At 43.7% G+C, this 25,018-nt stretch overlaps 1 protein-coding gene across 6 annotated transcripts in view; it reads right to left on the bottom strand.

Moving 5' to 3' along the window:
- Positions 1-25,018, bottom strand: part of REXO1 (RNA exonuclease 1 homolog) — a 388,039-nt gene that overhangs the window by 292,028 nt on the left and 70,993 nt on the right. For 5 of the 6 annotated variants that reach the window (XR_008892505.1, XM_056572376.1, XM_056572388.1 and 2 more), the window contains exon 3: positions 2,539-2,643. Coding sequence is in view for 5 of the 6 variants with exons in the window: in XM_056572376.1 (XP_056428351.1) it covers positions 2,539-2,643 (105 nt within the window). In the remaining variant the exon portion in view is untranslated. The remainder of the gene's footprint in view (positions 1-2,538; positions 2,644-25,018) is intronic. The other variant, XM_056572367.1, reaches the window with a different exon arrangement.

Below are 25,018 nucleotides of genomic sequence, written 5' to 3'. Positions count from 1 at the left end.
AATTACTCCCTTGCTGCCCTGTATAGTATAAGGGAGTAAGTATGTGTGTTGGGGGGAAAGTGTAGAGGGATTGGGTGGTGGTGGGTAGGTGGGTAATTTCCCCACTCCTATCAGATAGTGGCCCCAGTAAGTAGGTAGGGAATTCCCCCTATAAAGTATATTTCCCCATTAGGTCAGTAATGCCCTAGTAGGTAGATAGTAGGTTATGCCCCCAGTGGGTAGGTTATGCCCGAAAGGTAGGTTGTAAGTAATGACCCAAACGGGTCGACAGTAGGTAATGCCCCAGTAAGTAGTGCCCCAAGGTAGGTAGTGCTCCCAGGTAGGTAATGTGCCCAGTAGATAGTGCCGCCGCCCCCCCCCCCCCCCCCGGTAGATAATTCTCTTAGTAGGTAGGTCCCTCAATAGGTAGTGACCTAGGTATGTAATGCCCCCAGTAGATAGTGTCCCTAGGTAGATCATGCCTCCAGATATATCAGTGTGGTATCTCTAGCTGTTGCAAAACTAGAACTCCCAGCATGTCTGGACAGCCAAAGTCATGCTGGGAGTTGTAGTTTTACAACAGCTGGAGGCCCATTGGTCGGGAATCACTGAGATATGAGATAGATATAGCTAGCTATGAGCTAGCTAGCTATGAGCGAGATCGAGATAAAGAGCTCGAGATAAAGAGCTCGAGATAAAGAGCTCGAGATAAAGAGCTCGAGATAAAGAGCTCGAGATAAAGAGCTCGAGATAAAGAGCTCGAGATAAAGAGCTCGAGATAAAGAGCTCGAGATAAAGAGCTCGAGATAAAGAGCTCGAGATAAAGAGCTCGAGATAAAGAGCTCGAGATAAAGAGCTCGAGATAAAGAGCTCGAGATAAAGAGCTCGAGATAAAGAGCTCGAGATAAAGAGCTCGAGATAAAGAGCTCGAGATAAAGAGCTCGAGATAAAGAGCTCGAGATAAAGAGCTCGAGATAAAGAGCTCGAGATAAAGAGCTCGATCAGTGTTTCTCAACCAGGGTTCCACCAGCTGTTGCAAAATTACAGCTCCCAGTATGCCTGGACAGCCAAAAGCATGCTGGGAGTTGTAGTTTTGCAACAGCTGGGGGCACCCTTTTCAGATAACATTGAGAAATCACCCACTGACCCCTAAACAGTAATTTGTCCCCTTCCCTCTTCCCCCTAGAAAGTTACCTTATTGATGGGTGGCCTCAGCGTGGGCGGTTGTCGGAATCCTCAGTGGAGCAGGAAGCAAAGCATGCCCCTGCTCCAATAGGGCTGCAGCCTGCACGCAGAGGAGTGTGGGAGGAAGGGGAGGAGGAGCATCTCTCTGCTCTCGTCCCAGAGAGTCAGTGCAGCCGCAGCCCGGGCCCCTGCACTGATATTAAAGGGCTGCAGGCTGAAAATTTTTAAAGAAAGTGGTGCCGCAGCGGCGGGCCCCCCGTCTCAGGCTGGAGGTCCCACCATCAGTCCAGCCTTTCTGTGCTGCGCTCGCTGCAGGGGGGACAGCAGGGGCCCGTGCCCTCCTGGGAACTCTGGTCCCTTACTGGAGTACTGGCTGTATCCACCCTTATGGCGGCCCTGCAGACAGTTCCTAAAATGGACAGGAGGTCAGCAGAGAGCACTGTGGTCATGACATCAGAGAAATCCAAAAAGAAAAGCATTTCCACAGCCCATAAAATGTATTGGAAGGATTAAGATTATTTAATAGAAGTAATTTACAAATCTGTTTAACTTTCTGGCCCCAGCTGATAAAAAAAAAAAAAAGTTTTCCACGGGAGTACCCCTTTAACATGAAACTTGGCACACGTTACTTGTATGTCAACAACAAGCATAGGATAGGTCATTTACCCCTTACTCATCCCAATTTGCCAGGGGCGGGGTTTTTGTTTAAAGTCCCATACAAGTCTATGGGAAATATAGGTTACTGCATAACTTCCAAACGGCAGAAGATATTTCAATAATACTTGGTAACATATTATTTATATGTCCACTTAAAATATAGGATAGTTTATTTTACTACCCCCATTTGTGAGGGTCAGGGTTTTTGTTTAAAGTCCCATGCAAATCAACGGGAAGCGTATGTTTCCACATAACTTCTGTACGGCTGGAGATATTTCAATACCTGGTACACATATTACGGGTCGGGATAGGAGGAGGTTGGGATATGACAACAATATATGGGGACGGGATATGAAGTCAAAAGGAAGGAAGGAAAAACGTGCAACGCTGGGTACTCCGCTAGTAGGAAGGTAAATGCCACCCTTACTTACACGAGGAAGCACTTTGAAGCTTTATTGCTTCCTTGGTCCAAAAGATATTTAATCCTGGGTCTCCCACTTGTCATGTCCCATGGAGCATATATTACTGTTTATCTTTTTCTATTGTTGTTAAGGATCCTGTGATCCTATTGTGGCTTGTTTGTCTCAATATTTAATACATGTGAATGTGTTTTATAATTTCATTGGTTTACTCTATTGTACATATTTCTTTATGCAAACTTTAATAAAATAAAATCTTAAACTACAAGATGCATAATACAGGTTAGTCATATCATACCTTAAAAGAACTTACATTATTTGCGCTAGCTACATGAGAAATCCTCCTCTTTTGACCGGGAATTAAGGTATTACTTTCTTGTGATTTATTTTCTCTCTCACTCATCTAAAAAAAAAAAAAAAAATTATATGAAAAAATTTATATAAAAGACTGTTGTAGGTAATTTAATAACATTATTTCAAACATGCTAAAAAGCATTACATATTATATATAAATTTAACTAAACATTTTTATTTTTCAAAAATATTTTCATTTTTCCACATACAACACAGTAAAAGTATTTTCTAAAATGCAACCAGTTCTAAAAAGGGGATGTGCCATCTGATAAATACTTGTGGGGGTGTCTAACTCCAGGGACCCCCTGCATTTGGAAACAAGGATTTAAATCTCCTATTCGAGCATGCACACTTCCCTTGATTAATGAATGATGCAGCAGCGTGCATATGCAACCAACCATTCCATTCTAACAAGAGACTTGGGTACTCATTCTCAAGATCAAAGGGGAAGGGGCTCAGACCTCCGCAATCAGTTAATTATATCCAACTTTATCAGATGTAAAGCCCCATATTATGATCATGATTAAACCCATCAAAAAAAAATACAGTAAACCAGGAAAATGTATTGTTGTATTGTAGCTCAAGATGTAATGGAACCATGGTTCACTTCAGGACTAAGATACCAATTTACATTAAAGATGACAACGGGGGGCATGGCATGGCGCTGACTGGAATGGGCGCACACTAGCTCTGCTCCTGCTCCTATGGCCATTCTTTTGCCTCTAACTACAGGTGACCTGGCCCTGCATACAGCCTGCGCTCCCGATCCCAGGGACCTCCCTTTGCTGCATGCCGCAGAAGCTCCCACCTCACCTCCTCCCTCACTGTTGCCTGCTGCGGATCACTTGCGGCAGCCATCCCGGGATCAGCCTCCTCCTGCAGCGGTTCTCCCTTGGCTGGGTGTGGTTGAGGGGTTGCCGGCGCACGCAGCTGCTACTGAGTTCCCGGCTCTCCTGGCCCCTGCAGCCACTCCAGACTCTGCACAACACCCGGGCCAGGCGATGAGTGATTCTTCTGGCCTGTTGGCAAGGTACCCTGATCCCCTGGCTTCTGACTTGTGCCCTTCCAAGTAAGAAGCCCGCACTTCTCCCTCTGCCTGCATGAACAGGGGCCATCTTGGGCAGCAATAGCCGGTGCTCTGCCGTCCCCCACTCCTAGCTCCCTGGGGTCTGCAAGGGACCTTCATCTCCCAACTGCCCACTCATTTGCCACATCAGCCCGGGGACAAGGGTGACTCTTCCTCAGCAGTGTCCCCCCTGAAAGGGAATCTGTCTCTACGGATCCTCTGCCCACATTCACCCCTGGTCCCTCCCCTACCTGCTGCATCCCTCCCGCTTCTCCCAAACCACAGAGTGTGCGCCACTACATAAAATGGCTGCCAGCTCTTACAGACGGCCCCTGGTGCCTCCTCAGCAAGCTTCTCCTCCTGCATCCTGGGATGCAATGTCTGATTCCAACCTCGCCTGCTCTGGCCTGCCTGCACCCTCCTCTGCCTGACCTTAGCCAGCATCTCTCCCAAATTTCCACTAAAGAGGACTTTCGCTCCCTTATTGCTGAAGTTAAGGACACTTGCAGGGCGGAAATTTCGTCCCTCCACCAGGACTTACAACATGTTTCTGACCGGGTTGAGGGGCTGGAGGAGGGCCATGATACCACCAGGGCTTATATTGCTCAGCTTCACTCTACTTATGCTTCACAAACTGATTTTCTCAGCTACCTGCAAGCCCATGTGGAGGATTTGGACAACAGAGGTAGACGCAACAACATCAGTGTACAGGGGGCTCCCGGAGGAGACACGTGAGTAGGACCTCACCCTGGAAGCCATTTTCAATCGCATTCTGGGCAAACCCTCTACCCACAAGATCAAACTGGACAGAGCTCATAGGGCCCTGCACCCTAAATCTACCACGGGCGCTCCCAGGGAGGTTATCTGTTGTGTCCATGATTTCCAGGTTAAGGAGGCAATTATGGCTAAAGCTAGATCTCTGAGGAACTTTTACTTTGACGGGGCTCCCATTTAGCTGTATCAAGATCTGTCCTGGCTGACTGTGGAAACTATGGATGCTTCAACAACTACTGGTGGTTCTTCGCTCTAAATCAGGTGCCGTATCGGTGGGGCTTCCCGTTTGCCTTGTCTGTCCATAGAGATGGACACTCTGCTGTCTTGCGCTGCTTTTCGGACTTGGCGCCCTTCTGCTCTGCCTTGGATCTGCCTCAGTTAGTGAATTGGGAACTGACATCACCTCCGCCCCTCTACCACCCCGTAGGTCCAGGCCTCCAAAAAGAGATCTCTGCTTCGTGACACTGGGGGTCCCCCTAGGGCTCCCCCGTGAGTTTTGTGCAGGGGCTTGACGCCCATCCCTTCCTCATGTCATGGTTCCTGGTAGGGACATTAGCTGGTTTTGGTCTCCCTTTACCTGTTTACTAGTTTTAGTTTAATGCTGTATTGTAATGTGGTTGACATTTTTTTTTGTTCTCAAGTTGATGCATTATTAGGTCACCCAAAGTTTAGTTTTTTTATGCTTCATTCTTCTCCTGTGGCCTCGGGGTGGAGTGTATGCTGGTTTGGTGGTTGCTCTTGGGTGGGGCCCTCCCCTTTTCCCCCTCGAGGCTATAGCAATGGACTGCCCATGCTTTGGCTTATTGTCCACCTTGATGGTCTTGGCCTCCGCATTGGCTATTATGCCAATGGTTCTACTGATTATTCGTTCTTGTTTTGACTTGTTAATTTGTCGGTTTGGTTTTTGTCTGTCCATCCTTCTGTTGCCCCCTTGTTCTCTCTCTTTCTTGACTGTCTTCTTCCTTAGGTCCCAATTCCCTGTCTTTTCCCTACACTGTACTGGATCCTCTGCCTCCTTGCTCCCGATCTATCGCACTATGAAGACTTCTTTCTGTGAGTATGGTTTTTGTTTAGCTCCTTGAACGTTATAAGGCCTTAACTCCCCTTCTAAGAGGCGATTGTTGCACAGGGAGTTCGTATCACTGCAGACTGATTATGTTATTCTGCAGGAGACACATTTTAACCATTACGGATCCTTTCAATTTCTCTCATCTTTACGCACAGGTGTATTCGGCTGTCTCTGGTAGGAAGGTGGCGGGAGTGGCTGTTTGCATTTCTCGATCCTGTCCGCTTCAAGTCTCCTCTTTCTTTCTGGACCCTCAGGGACGTTATGTGGTGGAGGAGAGTACTCTGGGGGGGGGTATCCCGCTTCTGCTTTGTAACATCTATGCCCCCAATGCTTCTGAAATCCCGTTTTTGGGTAGGGTCCTCGCTAGGCTCCATAAATACCCTTCGTCTGCTTGGCTGTTGGGAGGGGACTTTAATCTTATTTTCTCCCCTTCTCTTGATCGCCTGTCTCGCTCTTCTGCTCCTCCCTCTCCCGCCAAACTGCGCCTGGCTTCCATTTTACAACAGATTATACGGGCCTCCTCCCTATATGATCTATGGTGAATCAACCATCCAACGGATCGCTTTTTTAAGTTTTTATTCCCATCCCCACAAATTGCATACACGTATTGACTACTTTTTTGGTAACCTCCCTATGGTGCAAATGCTTTCTGCAGCTTCTCTGGATCCTATCTCTTGGTCTGATCACTGTCCTATTCTCCTTTCTTTTTCACCTTCTTCCTCTGTCTGGAGCCGTCATTGGTGCCTTAAATCATACTCCACTTAAATCATTATCCGGAACTGCTTGACTGATTGCTATGAAACCTTCTCCTCCATACTAGTGTCTAAACTTGATCCTCTTTTCAATTCTTTCATGCGGGGGTGAAGGGATCCCGCAATCCTTTCTTCACTATTTAATTACCCTGATACCTAAGCCTGGTAAAGATCCTCATGATTGCTCCAGCCCATTGCCCTTATCAACTCGGACCTGAAACGATTCTCGAAGATTTTGGCGTCTCAGCTTAGCTCCTTTCTCCCTTCCCTCATACATAAAGGCCAAATAGGGTTTATCCCCTGCTGCCAGGGTGGGGATAATACTAGGAGAGTAGTGGATCTGGTAGATTGAAATCAATCGAAGGTCAGAACAAGCTTTAATGCTTAGTCTGGATGCCAAAAAGGCTTTTCATAGGCTGGGGTGGCAGTTTCTTTTCGCTACCCTCCAGAAATTTGGTACCAGGGGTAATTTCTTAACTGCATTGCGGTGTCTCTACTCTTCCCCTACTGCTTCGCTCAAAGTTTCTCACTCTCCCTCTTCGACTTTTCCTCTGTTTAATGGCACTCGTCAGGGTTGTCCGCTTTCCCCCTAGTTTTTGCTTTATGCATAGAACCCCTGGCAGCTATGATCAAGAGGGATCCAGACATCACTGGCATTTCCCTCCATGATAGGGAATTTAAGATCTGTCTGTTTGCCGATGATGTCGTCCTCACGCTCTCTCGCCCTTTACTTTTGCTTCCTAATCTTTACCAAGCTCTCCACGGCTATGGTGTGATCTCTGGCAATAAAGTGAATCTTTCCAAGATGGAGGCTCTTCCCCCTGAACCTTCCTGCATCCTTGTCTTCCCTCTTACGCTCTAACTATTCTTTTAAATGGTCCTCCTCTGCTATCAAATATCTGAGGATTCATATTACCTCTCGCTACCCCTCCCTTCACTAATTTCCTCCCCCTTTTTCGAGAACTCCGGGTGCTCTTAGATTAGTGGAGGTCGCAATATATCTCCTTTTTTGGCTGTATTGCAGCGGTTAAAATGACAATTCTCCCGAAATGAGTAAATTTTTCGAAATATTGCCGATTCGGGTGCCTCTCTCCGCCGTCTCTTCAGTCGGCCATTTTCCGTTTTATTTGGGATGGGAAGCTTCATCGTCTCCCAATGTCTGTTATGACGGCTAGTAGATCCATGGGGGGCCTGGCGGTTCCAGACATGACAAAATATTACAGGGCAGCTCATCTGTGACATCTTGCGGCTTGGTCCACGTATCATGCATATAGCCGCTTGATGGAGCTGGAGAAAATGTGGCTGGCCCCTCATCACCCTAATACTCTTCTGTGGAGCGCTCTTCCATCTGCTATTTCTCTTTCCCCTCTTCTGGGTCCTATGTCTTTTTCTAAGTATGTCTGGGGTTATTGTTCTAGGAAATTCAACCTGTTTCCTACCCCCTCACCTTTACGGTTCCTTTATAATCCTGACTTCCCTGCGGGTCTTTCTTCTGGTATGGTGCGGGAATGGGGTTCTCGGGGCTTATTTTGCTGGGCTGATGTAGTTGACCGTCTCACGTTCTCTATAGCCTTTTAAACAACTGGTCTCTCGTTGGGATCTCCCTTCGTCTGAGTGTTTCCACTACCTACAAATTAGGCATTTTATGTCTTCTACGCTTGGTTCTACTGTAGTCTCTCAGCCTACGAGCTTTGAACGGCTATGCCGTGGTGGGCCTCAGGCGAAGGGTCTTCTCTCTGACATCTATTCTTCATCCATTCTCCCCTTCATTCCACCGCTATAGGGGTCGCTGGGAAGAGGTATTGGGTACGGCCATATCCCTTCCTCAATGGCGTATTATTTGGGAACGTGCATCTAAGGCCTCTATCGGCACTGCTTATAAAGAAACCAAATATAAAGTGATTATGGGATTGTATCACACTCCGGACCTGCTCCATAGACTTAATTGTACTATCCCCCCTCACTGTGGGGTGGGGCTGGGAACGGTATTCCATATCTTCTGGTCCTGTTCTCTTATAACGGACTATTTGAGAATGGTACAACACCTCATCACTGATATCCTGGGTGTTTGTCCCTTTTGACCCTCTTCACTTTCTTCTCCTTTTGACCCTCTTCTCCGCTCTGGGCCGGCCCCGGTCTAGTGACGCTGCCTTGACGCCACCGCGCAGGGACGTCATGGATGTCTGCTGTGCACGAACATCCCTGCATGTCCTCGTCAAGGCAACGTCACTAGTCTGGGGCCGGCCCGGAGGGAAACACTCCCCACCGGACGGTCACTGCAGCATAGGAGGTCGAATATGGACGGCCCGGACCAGCTCACCCTTCCTTCCCATCGAGGGGGGGGGGGGGGGTGAGTAGAAAACAGAAGGGGTGGTCTGGATGATAAAGTACTATAGAGACAAAAAAGACAAGAGGAGCGCGATCCTAGTGAAATACCATTAAAAATTCATGCAATGTTGGCAATAAAATTATGCTCACCGGAATGTGTTATGCTTAGAGCATTACATCTATAACAGCTCATCAGATAACGGGTTAGCATCCTTGGAGCACCCGATCCTCCAGGGGAGTCAGCAGACATAGATAAAACTTGGTAGCAAAAAAATAGGGAAAGAATTTCTCCAAAAAACAGGTGCTTCTTCCAATAAAAGGTTTTCTTTATTCCATCAAGGTAGATATAAAAGATTAAAAAGCACTTTCAATGCATTTCTAGCTTGGACCAAGCTCTTTATCAAGACGTGCACATCTTGATAAAGAGCTTGGTCCGAGCTAGAAACGCATTGAAAGTGCTTTTTAATCTTTTATATCTACATTGATGGAATAAAGAAAACCTTTTATTGGGAGAAGTGCCTGTTTTTTGGAGAAATTCTTCCCCTTTTTTTGGGGGGGATGATGACAAAGGCCGCAGTGGCCTTCAACCTGCGGACCTCCAGATGTTTCAAAACTACAACTCCCAGCATGCCCGGACAGCCGATGGCTGTCCGGGCATGCTGGGAGTTGTAGTTTTGAAACATCTGGAGGACCGCAGGTTGAAGACCACTGAGAAGGGATTGACAGGCGGAGATGGACGGCCGGGACCCTCCCCTCACATCTAAAGCCAGAAACTTTTTTTTGTTCACACCAGTATAAGCTGAGGGTGGAGTTTTCAGCACGAGTATATACGGTACATTGCAGATTTTATGCCGTTAAAGAATAATAAAGTAAATATTAAAACTCCAATACACGTGAAACTTAAGAGTTTATATGTTAGTATTCGGTAAGAAGTATTTGTGGTAGCAGACTGTCTATGATATGGATGTTTTACTTCAAAAGAGCAAGACAGCCATGTAATGTAGGGATCGAACGATATCGTTTTTTTAGGGCCGATACCGATAATCGGTGGAGGTTAGGGCCGATAGCCGATAACTTATACCAATATTCCGGTATAAGTTATCGGCTATTTATCCCCCCGCGACACCGCTGCAGATCATTGATTTAAAGCGGGCGCTTTAAATCAATGCACTGCAGTTGCTTTTGCGGTGCCATAGGCCACCGCCGCCACCACCACCCGCTTCTCTCCCCCTACCTGTCAGGGTGGTCCGGGCCATCCATCCTTTCTGTAGTGTCCGGGGGCGTTCCGGGTGAAGGGTGAACCGGTCCGGGCTGTCCTTCTCCGGCAGTCATCTTCTCAACTCCGGGCAGGCTCCGGCCTAGTACGCTGCATAGACGCCGCTGCGCAGAGACGCACCTGACGTCATGGCGTAGCGGCGTCTATGCAGCTACTAGGCCGAAGCCTGCCCGGAGTGGAGAAGATGAACACCGGAGAAGAAGGACAGCCCAGAACGCCCCCGGACACTACAGGAAAGATGGATGGCCCGGACCACCCCCATTACGGGTAAGTTAAATTTTTTCTATTGACTCGGAGGGTGGGGGAGGGGCCCGACCGGTATAGCGGTATGGGCAAAAATCCATACAAGTATACCGCCCAGCACTACGGTGGGGGGTGCGACGCGCTGCGGTGGGTAGGGGGGGGAGTTCGCGGTGCGGCGGGTTGGGGGGGCGGTCGCAGTGCGGTGGGGGCGGGGCATTATCGGCTTATCGGCAAGGTAATTGCCGATACCGATAGTGTCCAAAATCGTGATTATCGGCCGATAATATCGGCCATACCGATAATCGGTCGATCCCTAATGTAATGTGCAGATAGGTAGCTTCAATAGGACAAAAATTAAAAAAAGTAAAAAAGGGGCACACAAACAAACACAGCTGCAGGCAGCAATACAGGTGTCAAAGCAGCAGAGCCGGGTCACATGATTGTAATGAACAGCAATTACAGACAAAACTATGTATGCAGAATATTGTGCAATGCAAAATGGCTGCCTAACCATGTGATCAACATGTTTGCAAATTTTCACATTGTGCAGACCAGTAATTTCACAGTAAACTATGTATGCAGAATATTATGCAATCCAATATCGTAGTCAGTATTTCACTATAGACCTCTACAATTGCAACTGATTTCATGAATAAAAAAAAAAATAAAAAAAAATTAAAAACTTTTGAAATTAAAAATGGTTTCCAACCTTGGTAACATTTGCAAATGATCCAGGTTTAGACATAAATCATACAGGAGGTACGCCTAGACATGTGTGCCAAATTCTAAATTATTATAACAAATGGCTTTAGAAGAAAAGATCTTTGTAAAATATTGTGCAATCCAATAAGGTGGAAACTCCATGGGGGACATTTATCAAGATATTTAGAACCTATTTGTTTTGCCTGCAAAAGTCACACAAAAAAGTCACATGCACCTAAGCACTTTTTTGTGCGACTTTTGAGGGACATTTAGTTTGACTATGTAGTCTGTTTTTTACTCTGGTTTTTCCAACATGCTTTTTGCTTACGGATTTCCGTGCGACTTTTCATCGGCAGAGCTAGAAGTGCATTTTTTGTTTTCCCGCCCTTTTTTAGTAAGATTTCAAATTTGACTTGCAGTGGTCACGTTTTTATTATGTGCGACAGTCGCAAAAAAGTTGCAGGAAGGTAAAAACTTGACTAAATGTACCCCACCAAAGTCTTTGCTTACCCAACTAACATATTTAGCAGAAAAATGAACATTACACTTTTGTAAAGTTATTTTTGTAAAAGTTATTTTTGCTCTAAACTGTTTTGTGGTAGTTTTTCAAGCCTTACTCGACTGTTTTTTTTTTAACTAAATTGTTAGAGTTTAACCCATTCTCCTATCATGAACTCCCAATGAAAACACAATCTTTTGCTTTTTCAAAAGACACTTTTTTTTTATTAAACAGGGGTTTAGCATAACTTAAAATGTGAAAGACACCAATGGATGAACCCCACATCCTCAATTTAAAACTTGTTTGGCTATGTTACATATAGTTCCGTGGGCAGGTGATGGCCATGTGCATGTCAGGTTGCAAGTTTGGGTCAAATATGGTTCCTCACAAGATTTTTGCATTTTCTCAACCACTAATCAATTAGCAGGTGTGTGTTAAACTTGCATAGTTTGAATGTTTTGGTTAAATTGCTTAGAACCATGGTTATTGTATCAACCCTTCGGTAACCCGACGCATAGTGGTTAATGTTCCTATGCTTCGCTAACTGCACACTACTAAGTTGGATAAATTGTTTAACCCTTACATTAGTGCCTTAATGTGCACCGTAAAGATGGAAACTCCTTTTTGATCTTGTAGGTCGGTTTAACATCCTTCTTTTTTTTTAAACATTTACATTAGAAAAACAATTTTTTGGTTTAATAACACAAAATCCGATCAAGTCTAAATTTGTTACATTTTGGATTTTAACACAATTGGGGTTAACATATGTTTCCCATCTTAAAGAAGTTTATCCAGGCAAATGTTTTTGTGCCCACTGTGGCCGGGCAGTAAATTTTTAACTTATAAAAATTCACTGACCTGCAGAAAATCCCCCTTTGTTACGGTCTCGCCGTCCCTTGCTACGGTCCTGGTCTCTTCCTCTTGATGCGGGTCGCTGACTTCATTCTGCACTCAGCCTATCAGTGGCCGCCTCAATGTCCCAACCAAGTGTAATGTAATGTTTTTAATGTAATAAAGTCTAGTGTAATGTCTCTGGTGTGAAAAGCCTGACAAAAAGTCAAAAACCAAAGTTCCTGTGAGAAAGCTAGCAGCCAGACCTCTTCAGACAGCAGGAACTACGAATTGACTATTAATTCTACTACCTGAAGTAAATTTCCCGCTTTTTCCTACGTGCGACAAATTTACTAACACCGTGCGACAAATTTACTAAATTGTCGCACGGTGTTAGTAAATTTGTCGCACATAGGAAAAAGCGGGAAATTTACTTCAGGTAGTAGAATTAATAGCCAATTCGTAGTTCCTGCTGTCTGAAGAGGTCTGGCTGCTAGCTTTCTCACAGGAACTTTGGTTTTTGACTTTTTGTCAGGCTTTTCACACCAGAGACATTACACTAGACTTTATTACATTAAAAACATTACATTACACTAGGGTTGGGACATTGAGGCGGCCACTGATAGGCTGAGTGCAGAATGAAGTCAGCGACCCGCATCAAGAGGAAGAGACCAGGACCGTAGCAAGGGACGGCGAGACCGTAACAAAGGGGGATTTTCTGCAGGTCAGTGAATTTTTATTAGTTAAAAATTTACTGCCCGGCCACAGTGGGCCCAAAAACATTTGCCTGGATAAACTTCTTTAAGATGGGAAACATGTTAACCCCAATTGTGTTAAAATCCAAAATGTAACAAATTTAGACTTGATCGGATTTTGTGTTATTAAACCAAAAAATTGTTTTTCTAATGTAAATGTTTAAAAAAAAAGAAGGATGTTAAACCGACCTACAAGATCAAAAAGGAGTTTCCATCTTTACGGTGCACATTAAGGCACTAATGTAAGGGTTAAACAATTTATCCAACTTAGTAGTGTGCAGTTAGCGAAGCATAGGAACATTAACCACTATGCGTCGGGTTACCCAAGGGTTGATACAATAACCATGGTTCTAAGCAATTTAACCAAAACATTCAAACTATGCAAGTTTAACACACACCTGCTAATTGGTTAGTGGTTGAGAAAATGCAAAAATCTTGTGAGGAACCATATTTGACCCAAACTTGCAACCTGACATGCACATGGCCATCACCTGCCCACGGAACTATATGTAACATAGCCAAACAAGTTTTAAATTGAGGATGTGGGGTTCATCCATTGGTGTCTTTCACATTTTAAGTTATGCTAAACCATTGCCTGTTTAATAAAAAAAAAGTGTCTTTTGAAAAAGCAAAAGATTGTGTTTTCATTGGGAGTTCATGATAGGAGAATGGGTTAAACTCTAACAATTTAGGTTAAAAAAAAACAGTCGAGTAAGGCTTGAAAAACTACCACAAAACAGTTTAGAGCAAAAATAACTTTTACAAAAATAACTTTACAAAAGTGTAATGTTCATTTTTCTGCTAAATATGTTAGTTGGGTAAGCAAATACTTTGGTGGGGTACATTTAGTCAAGTTTTTACCTTCCTGCGACTTTTTTGCGACTGTCGCACATAATAAATACGTGACCACTGCAAGTCAAATTTGAAATCTTACTAAAAAAGGGCGGGAAAACAAAAAATGCACTTCTAGCTCTGCCGATGAAAAGTCGCACGGAAAACCGCGTAGGCGCAATAGCGACATTTTTGCCACAAATATAGTAAGAAAAACCTGACTAAACCTTAGTAAATGTCCCTCTTTGTGATTAAGCAAAACGCTACTAACAGTCTTACCTAAGCAAATTTCAGTTTTCAATTTTTAAAGGCAATAAAAAAAAAAGTCTACTCCAGGTCTGACCTGGTGTACAAAACTCCCGTACGTTAGCAAATTTAAAGTGTCGAAAAAAAGTCTCACAAAAGTCTCAGCTGCGATTTTGTTTTGCTTATGTGGTCCAAATTTATCAACCCCCTGTGATAGTATGATATATATGTAGCACATGAGCAAAACGAAAGCAAAAAATCAATAGACTGGCAAAAAACATACATAAACCTGCATTACAATCTAACCACAAACAATATTTTATACATCTGTAGCTTTAGTGGTCGCTGAGTAGCAGATGTTTAAATTTTGATAAATTTCCCATTAAACCAAGATGGCTGCCTGGTCATGTGACCTAAGACCGTTATGTAAAAATATATTAACCCCTTGGGGACGGAGCCCATTATAACCCTAAGGACAGGAGCATTTTTTTTATTCTGACCACTGTCAGATTAAGCATTAATAACTCTGGGATGCTTTTACTTTTCATTCTGATTCCGAGATTGTTTTGTCGTGACATTTTCTTCTTTATGGTAGTGGTAAAATTTTGTCGATACTTGCATCATTTCTTGGTGAAAAACTCAAATTTTATGAAAAAATTGAAAATTTTGCATTTTTCTAACTTTGAAGCTCTCTGCTTGTAAGGAAAATAGACATTCAAAATAAATTACATATTGATTCACAAATACAACATGTCTTCTTTATGTTGTCATCATAAAGTTGACATGTTTTTACTTTTGGAAGACATCAGAGGGCTTCAAAGTTCAGAAGGAATTTTCCAATTTTTCACAAAATTCTCAAAATCGGAATTTTTCAGGGACCAGTTCTGTTTTGAAGTGGATTTGAAGGACCTTTATATTAGAAATACCCCACAAATGACCCCATTATAAAAACTGCACCTCAAAGTATTCAAAATGACATTCAGAAAGTTTAACCCTTTAGGTGTTTCACAGGAATAGCAGCAAAGTGAAGGAGAAAATTCAAAATCTTCATTTTTTACACTCGCATGTTCTTGTAGACCCAGTTTTTCAATTTTTACAAGGGGTAAAAGGAGAAAAAGCCCCCCAAAATTTGTAACCCAGGTAAGGAAATACCTCATGTGTATGTGAATTGTTCGGCGGGTGCACTAGAGGGCTCAGAGGGGAAGGAGCAACAATGGGATTTTGGAGAGTGAATTTTTCTGAAATTGTTTGAGGGGCATGTCACATTTAGGAAGCCCCTATGGTGCCAGAACAGCAAAAAAAAAAAAAAACAAACAAACACACACACACACACACACACACACACACACACACACACAGCATACCATTTTGGAAACTACACCCCTCACAGAATTTAATAAGGGGTGCAGTGAGCATTTACACCCCACTGGCATTCGACAGATCTTTGGAACAGTGGGCTGTGCAAATGAAAAATTACATTTTTAATTTTTACGGACCACTGTTCCAAAAATCTGTCAGACACCTGTGGGGTGTAAATGCTCACTGTACCCCTTATTATATTCCATTAGGGGTGTACTTCCCAAAATGGGGTCATATGTGGAGGGGGGGCCACTGTTCTGGCACCATGGGGGCTTTGTAAACACACACAGCCTTCAATTCCAGCCTAATTCTCTCTCATAAAGCCCAATGGCGCCCCATTGTAGTTCGCCCGCAGAGCACTTTACATCCACATATGGGGGTATTTATATACTCAGAAGAAATGGGGTTACACATTTTGGGGGGCTTTTTCCTTTTACCCCTTGTGAAAATGAAAATTTTGCATTTCTGGGGGGGAAAAAAATTATTTTCATGTCCAACTTTAACGAAAATTTGTCAGAGACCTGTGGGTTGTTAAGGCTCACTATACCCCCCTTGTTACGTTCCGTGAGGGGTGTAGTTTCCAAAATGGGGTCACATGTGGGTGTTTTTTTTTTGCTTTCATGTCAGAACCGGTGTAATGATCAGCCACCCCTGTGCAAATCACCAATTTAGACCTCAAATGTACATGGCGCTCTCTCACTCCTGAGCCATGTAGTTCGTCCGCAGAGCATTTAATGTCCACATATGGGGTATTTCCGTACTCAGAAGAAATTAGAAATTGCGTTATAAATTTTGGGGGTCTTTTTCTTTTACCTCTTGTAAAAATGAAAAGTATGGGGCAACACCAGCATGTTAGCGTAAAAATGTAAATTTTTTTTACACTAACATGCTGGTGTAGCCCCAACTTTTCTTTTTCATAAAGGGGTAAACTGAGAAACTGCGTTACAAATTTTGGGGGGATTTTTCTCCTAAGTACGGAAAAAGCCCATATGTGGCCCTAAACTGTTGCCTTGAAATACGACAGGGCTCTGAAGTGAGAGAGCGCCATGCGCATTTGAGGCCTAAATAAGGAATTTGCAATAGGGGTAAACCCCGTTACAAGGATGGTGCTTGTCTCCACCAAAACCCTACAGCAGTGTTTCCCAAACAGTATGCCTCCAGCTGTTGCAAGACTCCCAGCCTGCAAGGACAGTATGGCTGTCCGGCAATACTGGGAGTTGTGGTTGTACAACAGCTGGAGGCTCTGTTTAGGAAACACTGCCGTAAGACGTTTCTCATTTTTATTGGGGGGGGGGGGGGGATGTGTAAGGTTACATGTAATGTTTTACTTTTTATTATTTGTTAGTGTAGTGTTTTTAGGGTACATTCAGACATGCTGGGGTTCACAGTAAGTTTTCCACTGGGAGTTTGAGTTGCGGCAGAAAATTTGCCACAGCTCAAACTTGTAGAAGGAAACCCACTGTAAACCCGCCCGTGTTAATGTACCCTGTACATAGGGGGGCACCCCAAACCTTCAGCTGTGGCAAAATGACAACTCCCAGAATGCACTGACAGACCGTACATGCTGGGAGTTGTAGTTTTACAACAGCTGTAGGCACACTGGTGGGGAACCACTGAGTTAGAAAACAGACTCTAGCTCAGTGATTCCAACCCATGTGCCTCCAGCTGTTGCAAAACTACAAATGCCAGCATGTACGGTCTGTCAGTGCATTCTTGGAGTTGTAGTTTTGCAACAGCTTGAGGCACACTGGTTGGAATCAATGAGTTAGGAAACAGACTCTAGCTCAGTGTTTCCTAACCAGTGTGCCTACAGCTGTTGCAAAACTACAATTCCCAGCATGGCCAGACAGACAGGGATGCTGGGCGTGTAGTTCTCCAATATCTGGCCCTTCAGATGTTGCAGAACTACAACTCCCAGCATGCCTGGACATGCTAGGAGTTGTAGTTATGCAATAAGTGGGGAAGAACAGTTTGGAGACCACTACTTACGGTCTCCAAACTGTAGACCTCCAGATGTTGCAAAACTACAACTCCAAGCATGCCCAGACTGTCCAGCCATGCTTAAAGTTGTAGTTTTGCAACATCTGGAAGACCACAGTTTAGAGACCACTAGACCAGCAGTCTCCAAACTGTGACCCTCCAGATGTTGGAAAACTACAACTCCCAGCATGCCCAGAAAGCCTTTGGCTGTCTGGGCATGCTGGGAGTTGTAGTTTTGCAGCTTTTAGAAGGCCACAGAGAAGATCACTTACTGCGATCTTCACTGCAGCTTTCTCCGCGCCAAACTTTCCGGCCGCCGCTGCTCCAGGATGCCGCCTCAGCTTGTCCGGTAAGCCGGCCATGCTCCCCACCTCGCCGCCCGTGTCTCCCAACTCCCCCTCACGCTCCGCCCTGTACTTCGATCGTTGGGCAGAGGGGGGGAAATTAACTCCAACCCCCCGCCCCCCTCCTGCCATTGGTTGTCAGCCTGATCGACCGATGGCAGGGCATAGGAGGGGGTGGCAATACTGCCAACTCGCTCCTATCCTTTAGGATGGTCGGAGCAGTCCCTCATCATTCCTATTTTCTGGGCGATCGGGTCACCAGTCAACCCGGTACGATCACCGCCCAGCGAGCGGAAATGTGGAGGGCGTACAGGTACGCCCTTCGTCCTTAAGTGATAAGACGCGAGGGCGTATCCATACACCCTCCATCCCCAACAAGTTAAAGGGATACTCCGGGGAAATAAACTCATAGCCCATCCTTTCCCTCACCTACCTATTTGTCTGAATATCATTCATTAGCTATATAGAGCAGTTTCCCTCTTTCAGCTGTCATTTACATGCAGGGAGTGAGAGAAAGTAGTAATTATCTGATCCTCCTTGTCTCTTTGCATACACCTCAACGAGACTAGCCCCGCCCTCCTGCAAAACAAACACCACGTGATTTCTGGCTTCACAGCCACACCTCCCCTCCCTGTGTGAGGATTTTGCCACGAGAGAAGTATTCTCAGCACAAAACGCTGCTCTTTTCCTGCTGTAGATCTTATCACTGACTGCTGCCATTCAGAACATAGCATGATTTATTGCTGGGAAGGAAGGATAGTATGAAAGAAATTATGTGTACAGTGTGTGCTGCTGACTGTTTACAACAACACCGCGTGCACATAGATAGTAAGAGCAATTGGCTGGCAGCCATTACACAGAGCCGCACTGACTGCTGGAAGTTCTAGTCTGGGCAGTAAGCAAGGAAAAATATTTAGGAGACAACAAGGGCCACAGAAGTTGGCAAAATCAATGAATAACTACAGGGGACAAAGAACAGGTATTGTGGTGGCTTTGGGGCATTAAAATTTTTCTTAACTTCCCCAGAGCACCCCTTTAAGCACATATTAGCACTCTACTATTGTGCCAAGTTTTATATGATTTTGGTAGTGAGCATATTACATGCATTTATATACAGTGGCTTCTTGGCTTGCAGTGACTGGCTTGTTGTGGCTATATTGAATATGCAAATGAACCTGCTTTAATAACCATGGTACAGGAGGTAGCCTTGGATAAGTGTGCAAAAAATGAAAATGATTCTAACAAACGGTTTCTGAGAAGAAGAAAAGGTTTGTAGATATTTGTGCAATCACAGATGGCTGCTAAACCATCTGATCAAAAGACTTGTAATAAACAAGTAAAAATCTTGATTACAGTGAAATGAAATATAACAATTTATACATCTGTATCTTTTGAGATTGCAGAAATGCAGAGGTTTCAATATTGTGCAAAAACATGCCACACAAACCAAGATGCTTGCCTGACCATGTGACCTATGACGTTTATATTACAAGAGATTATGCTTAGTGCATGGTTCTACCATTGGGAAATATTTAATTTTTCTTTAACAGTGCGGCAATTAAAAGGCATATGAAAAAAAAATAAAAATAGGAATAATTGTTGATATTTTTAGAATTCAGTATGTCCGTCAAATCACATGGTTTAATTACGTCAAATGAACATGTATTAGTCTAGGTTGGAGTGTGAATATACACAGCAATTTGTACATCTATATCTTTAATGGTTTCAGGAAGACATGTCTTTGCATACAGCAATGAATAATGTAGCGTAAAACAAGATGACTGCCAGATCATGTGACCTATGATCTTTATATTAAAAAATCATAAGCACAATAGGAGTACTCTACCATCTATGATTAACAGTGTACATATTACACACACAAAAAAAAAAAAAAAAACTGCACATTATTATTGCAAACTTAATGTTATTTGCGAGCGGTGGCTATGTTGATTATGAAAACGAACCAAATTTAACAACCTCGGTACAGAAGGTAACCATGAACATGTCTGCCAAATGATAGTGTATTCTAACAAACGGTTTCAGAGAAGAGGTTTATAGATTATGCAATCCAATATGACAGCCACACCATGTGATCAATAGACTTGTAATTAACAAACCTGACTCTGGAGATCAGTGTAGCCACATATAGCAAGTTATAGATCTGTATCTTTTGCGGTTCCAGAGAAGATTTTTTTATATTGTGCAAAAATTGCCCAAAAATAAAAAATAAAAAAAAGATTGCAGCCTTACCATGTGACATATGACCTTTATATTAAATAAGATTATGAACAGGCCACAGGTCTACCACTATAACCGCCGGGTTATGGCATGATTGCTTAGACCCCATATAGTGGAAAAGATGATCGCGGGCACGTGTGATAATTTATAAAAATTTTCTGACCGGTAATTAGAGAGAAAACTGGTTGCAGAATATTGCACAATCTAATTTGGCGGTCAAACCATGTGATCAACTGTGGTACAGAAAGTGATGAACATGCTTGCTTATTTTGGCATTGTTCTGACCAGTATTTTCAGAGAAAACTTTGTATGTAGAATATTGAACAATCCAAGATGGAGGTGCAAATCATATGACCAATTGACTGCTGTTACCACATACAACAATTTATGCATCTGTATCTTCAGTGGTTGCAGAGAGCCAGATATTTAAATATTGTGCAAAAGCTTGACGCAGAAACCAAGATGGCTGCCTGATCAATTGACCTGTGACATTTATGTTACAACAGATTATGCATAGTGCAGGGCTCTATGCTCTTCAAATGAGTTTTGAAGTAACACTGAGGCAATTACAGGTATATTAACCCTTTAAGGGCCTACACCGTACATGTGCAGCGTGGCTGAGCTCCTCTTAATGCACAGCACCGTACATTTATGGCACAGTGTTCCAGGATCAACGCGTCTCCGGACTAGGTAATCACGCGGTATGGCTGCTGTAGCACCCACCCCCGCATATCGCCCAGGGGGGTACTGAGACCCCTCCTTGTCGGCGATCACCGTGATTCGCCGGTCATTTCTTACCTGCTTATAACAGCTTTCCGAGCCAGTCGGGTTTCTGGTGACCAGGAAAATAAGGGTGATTGGTGCAGTTAGAGACAACACCCTTGGGGCCATCTCACGATAGTCACGATTGATCGTCCGGGACCAGCCAACCAATCATGCTGGGCGGTGTCACTGACGACACCCGCTCTGTACCCAGTCCAGCAACAGCAGTGGCAGGGGCATCCTGGACGCAGGGAGAGCGGCATCCCGGACACAGCAGAAGGTGGTAAGACCTGTGTGCCTCCTCCTGTTGCATATGTACAACTCCCAGCATGCTCAGCCAAAGGGCATGCTGGGAGTTGTAGTCATGCGACAGCTGGAGGCAGATGACTACAACTCCCAGCATGCCCTTCAGCTGTCCGTGCATGCTGGGAGTTGTAATTATGCAACAGCTGCAGCCACATTTGTTGCTTGAAAGTTGCATAACTACAACTACCACCATGCACGGACAGTCAAAAAGCATACTGGGCTGTGTAGTTATGCAACAGTTCAAGGCATATAACTACAGTTTCCAAACATTCCCTTTGGCTGTCTGGCATGCTGGGAGTTGTAGTTATGCAACCACTATGGAAACCACTGACTCTTTTGTGACCATTTTTTTTTTTTTTTTAATAATATGTATAATGTCAAATTGTAATGATGCTGAGCATCTGTACAATGTATATAGTGACTGTACAGGGTATCTATATACAAATAATGCCGAGTGTTTATACTGTCGTGGCCTACACGTGAGGAGTGATTCGCTGTCAATCAGTATACATATCAAAAAGTGTGCATAACTACAACTCCCAGCATGCACTGAAAGCCAAAGGGCATGCTGGGGGTCATAGTTGTGTGCCTCCATCTCTTACATAACTACAACTCCCAGCATGCCCTTCAGCTGTCAGGGCATGCTGGGAGTTGTAGTTATAAAACAGCTAGAGAACACGGCGGGTTTACAGTATGTCTACCGCTCAGAGTTTGAGTTACGGGTAATGGAAAACTCTTAAACGCGACCGTGTGTACATACTGTTAAAGCACCAAACACTGCACCGCACTACACCTACACTACATTTTCACAAAATAAATAAATACAGTTACCCCTACCCCATAAAAAATGCCTGGCAGTGTTTCCTAAACAGAGCCTCTGGCTTTTTCAAAACAAGAACTCCCAGCATGGCCAGACAGCCATTAACTGGAAGAGCGGGAGACACCCTGTTTGGGAAATAATGGAGTAGGGTATGAAAAATGCCCAATTTAAACCTCAAATGCGCATGGCGCTCTCTCACTGCGGAGTCCTTTCGTGTTTCAAGGTAACAGTTTAGGGCCACATATGGGGTATTTCCGTCCTTGGGAGAAATTGTGTTACAAATTTTGGGGGGGCTTTTTCTCCTTTTACCCCTTTATGAAAAAAAAAGTTGGGGTCTACATCAGAAGGTTAGTATGTAAAAAAAAAATATATTTCCTACACTAACTTGCTGGTGTAGCCCCCATACTTAATTTTCACAATAGGTAAAAGGAGAAAAAGCCCCCAAAATTTGAAACGCAATGTCTCAGTACAGAAATACCCCATATGTGGATGCAAAGCAATCAGGAGTAAGAAAGCACCATGTACATTTGAAAAATAAATTGGTGATTTGCACAGGGGTGGTTAATAGTTTACGCGGTTCTGACATAAAACACAAAAAAATAAAAAATACTACATGTGACCTCATTTTGGAAACTACACCCCTCAAGGAGTGTAGCAAGGGGTGCAAGATTTTTTGAGCAGTGGTTTGTGAAAATGAAAAATTTAATTTTTCATTTGCACAGCCCACTGTTGCAAAAATGTGGGCTTTGTAAACGCACATCAACCCTGACTTCAATTGCAGCCAAATTCTCGCTCCAAAAGCCCAATGGCGCTCCTTCTGTTATGAGCTCATTTTTGCGCCCGCAGAGAACTTTACATACACATATGGGGTACTTCCATATGCAGAAAAATTGGGGTTACAATTTATTTTATTTTATTAAATTTTTTTGGGGGGGAGGCATTATTTCCTATTAGCCCTTGTGAAAATGAAAAATTTAAGGCAACACCAGCATTTTAGTAAAAAAATAAATAAATAAAAAAAAATTCTCATTTTCACGCTCCACTTTAACAAAAATTCGTCTAACACCTGTGGGGCGTTAAGGCTCGCTGTATCCCTTGTTACGTTACTTGGGGGGAGTAGTTTCCTAAATAGTGAGTCATGTGTGCGTTTTTTTTTTTTTTCTAGCACCATAGTGCTTCCTAAATGCGACATGCCCCCCAAAAATCATTTTAGCAAAATTCTCTCTCCAAAAGACAAACTTGGCTCCATCTCTTCTGAGCATTGTAGTGCACTTGCAGAGCACTTTATGTTTTACTTCTATACGCAGCAGAATTGGGGTTTCAAATTTTGGGTGGCCTTTTCTCCTATTACCCCATGTAAAAATTTAAAATTTGGGGTAGCACCAGCATTTTAGTGGAAAAAATAAAAATTTTTCATTTTCACGTCCAACCTTAACGAAAATTCGTCAAACATTTGTGGGGCGTTATGGCTCACTGTACCCCTTGTCACGTTCCTTGAGGGGTGTAGTTTCCCAAATAGTGTGCCATTAGCCATTTTGTCACAATGGGGGATTCCTAAATGCAACATGCCCCCCAATAACCATTTTGTAAAAATTTGCTTTCCAAAATCCCATTGTTGCTCCTTCCCTTCTGAGCCCTGTAGTGCACCAACAGAGCCTTTATATCCACAAATGAAGTATTTCCTTACCTGAGAAAAATTGGGTTACCCATTTTGGGGGGCTTTTTTTCCTTTTACCCCCTGTAAAATTGAAAAAAAAAATGGGGCTACAAGAACATATTAGTGTAAACATATTAGTGTAAAAATGGAAATTTTTAGTTCTCTCCACCACTTTGCTGCTGTTCCTGTGAAACAGGTTAAACTTTCTGAATGTCATTTTGAATACTTTGAGGGGTGCAGTTTCTATAATGGACCTATTTGCACAAATTAGAACAACAATTATTACACAAAAGGAAATAATGAGGTCAACAAAGGACCAACAAGACCCCCCTATCAAGAAGAGACAGAGTTAGACCCACAAGACACAAAAAACATAAAAAGGTGAAGAAAAGATAAAGAGGGGAACAAACCCCTTATATCTCAGAACATGCCCAATTAGCAGAGACCAATGTGGACAGATCACCAGATTCATACAAAACCTCATGAGTGGACAGATCTTTATATGCAAAATGGGCTGCAAGCACTCCTGGTATTCATTTGCAAAGGGAGCTCAGGAAAGCTTTCACAGACAAGGTATAATAGATAGTAGCGGACTCATCGGACCAGTCAGCAGGAATGCTAACCCCTAGGTAAGTGGTCCTCAAAAGGCAAAGACACATGGAGCATTTATGGTTTATCATAGTTAAATAATATGGTTGCTAAGATCTCCAAACCTCCCAGGTTTAGCCAAGAGGTTAAGTATGTTGACCTTACGATGGAATTTCCATGCGGAACTCCGCACAAAGAGTCAATGGGATTCTGCTGTACCATTCACATAAAATTGTTCCCCGAAAATACACCCTACAGCCGAAAATAAGCCCTAGCTGGATTATCGGGGTGGGCTGCAATATAAGCCCTACCTCGAAAATAAGACCTAGGCAATGCCCGGGCTGCAAATACGGTATTAAAAAACAAACTTTAACTTACCTTCGTCCTCGATCCCCCGTTGCTAAGGAACCGGCCTCTCTGTTCTCCGCTGCTCTTGCTGCTTCCTGGTGTTGGGACGTCACAGAGCCTTCAGCCTATCACCGGACGCAGCGATATCACGCCTCGGACAATGATAGGCTGATGATAGCCGGCCGGCTTCTTACATGACAGTGGGCTCAGCCTATCATCGGCCGAGGTGGGACATCGCTGCGACCGGTGACAGGCTGAAGGCTCTGCGATGTCCCAACACCAGGAAGTAGCAAGAACAGCGGAGTGACCATGAAGCCGGTTCCTTAGCAATGGGGGATAGGAGGACGAAGGTAAGTTAAAGTTGTTTTTTTTAAATATTTGCAGCCCGGGCACAGGTATACAAAGTACAATGTATGTTATACAATGTACATACCGTAAATAAATAAGCTCTACCCTGAAAATAAGACCTAGGGTGTTTTTTGTGACTAAAATTTATATAAGACCCGGTCTTATTTTCTGAGAAACACGTTAGAAGAATTTATAGAATATAGCACGGAAATTCCAATTCCGGTGTCCGCAGAAAGAAAAAAAAATTTTCGCGGCCACAGACCTTTTTAGAGTAAAATTAAGAGATGGTCGGGGTTTTCTTC

This window comes from Hyla sarda, chromosome 1 (genome assembly GCF_029499605.1).
Source record: "Hyla sarda isolate aHylSar1 chromosome 1, aHylSar1.hap1, whole genome shotgun sequence".
NCBI lineage: Eukaryota > Metazoa > Chordata > Amphibia > Anura > Hylidae > Hyla > Hyla sarda.
This window is presented reverse-complemented; position numbering and strand designations above follow the sequence as displayed.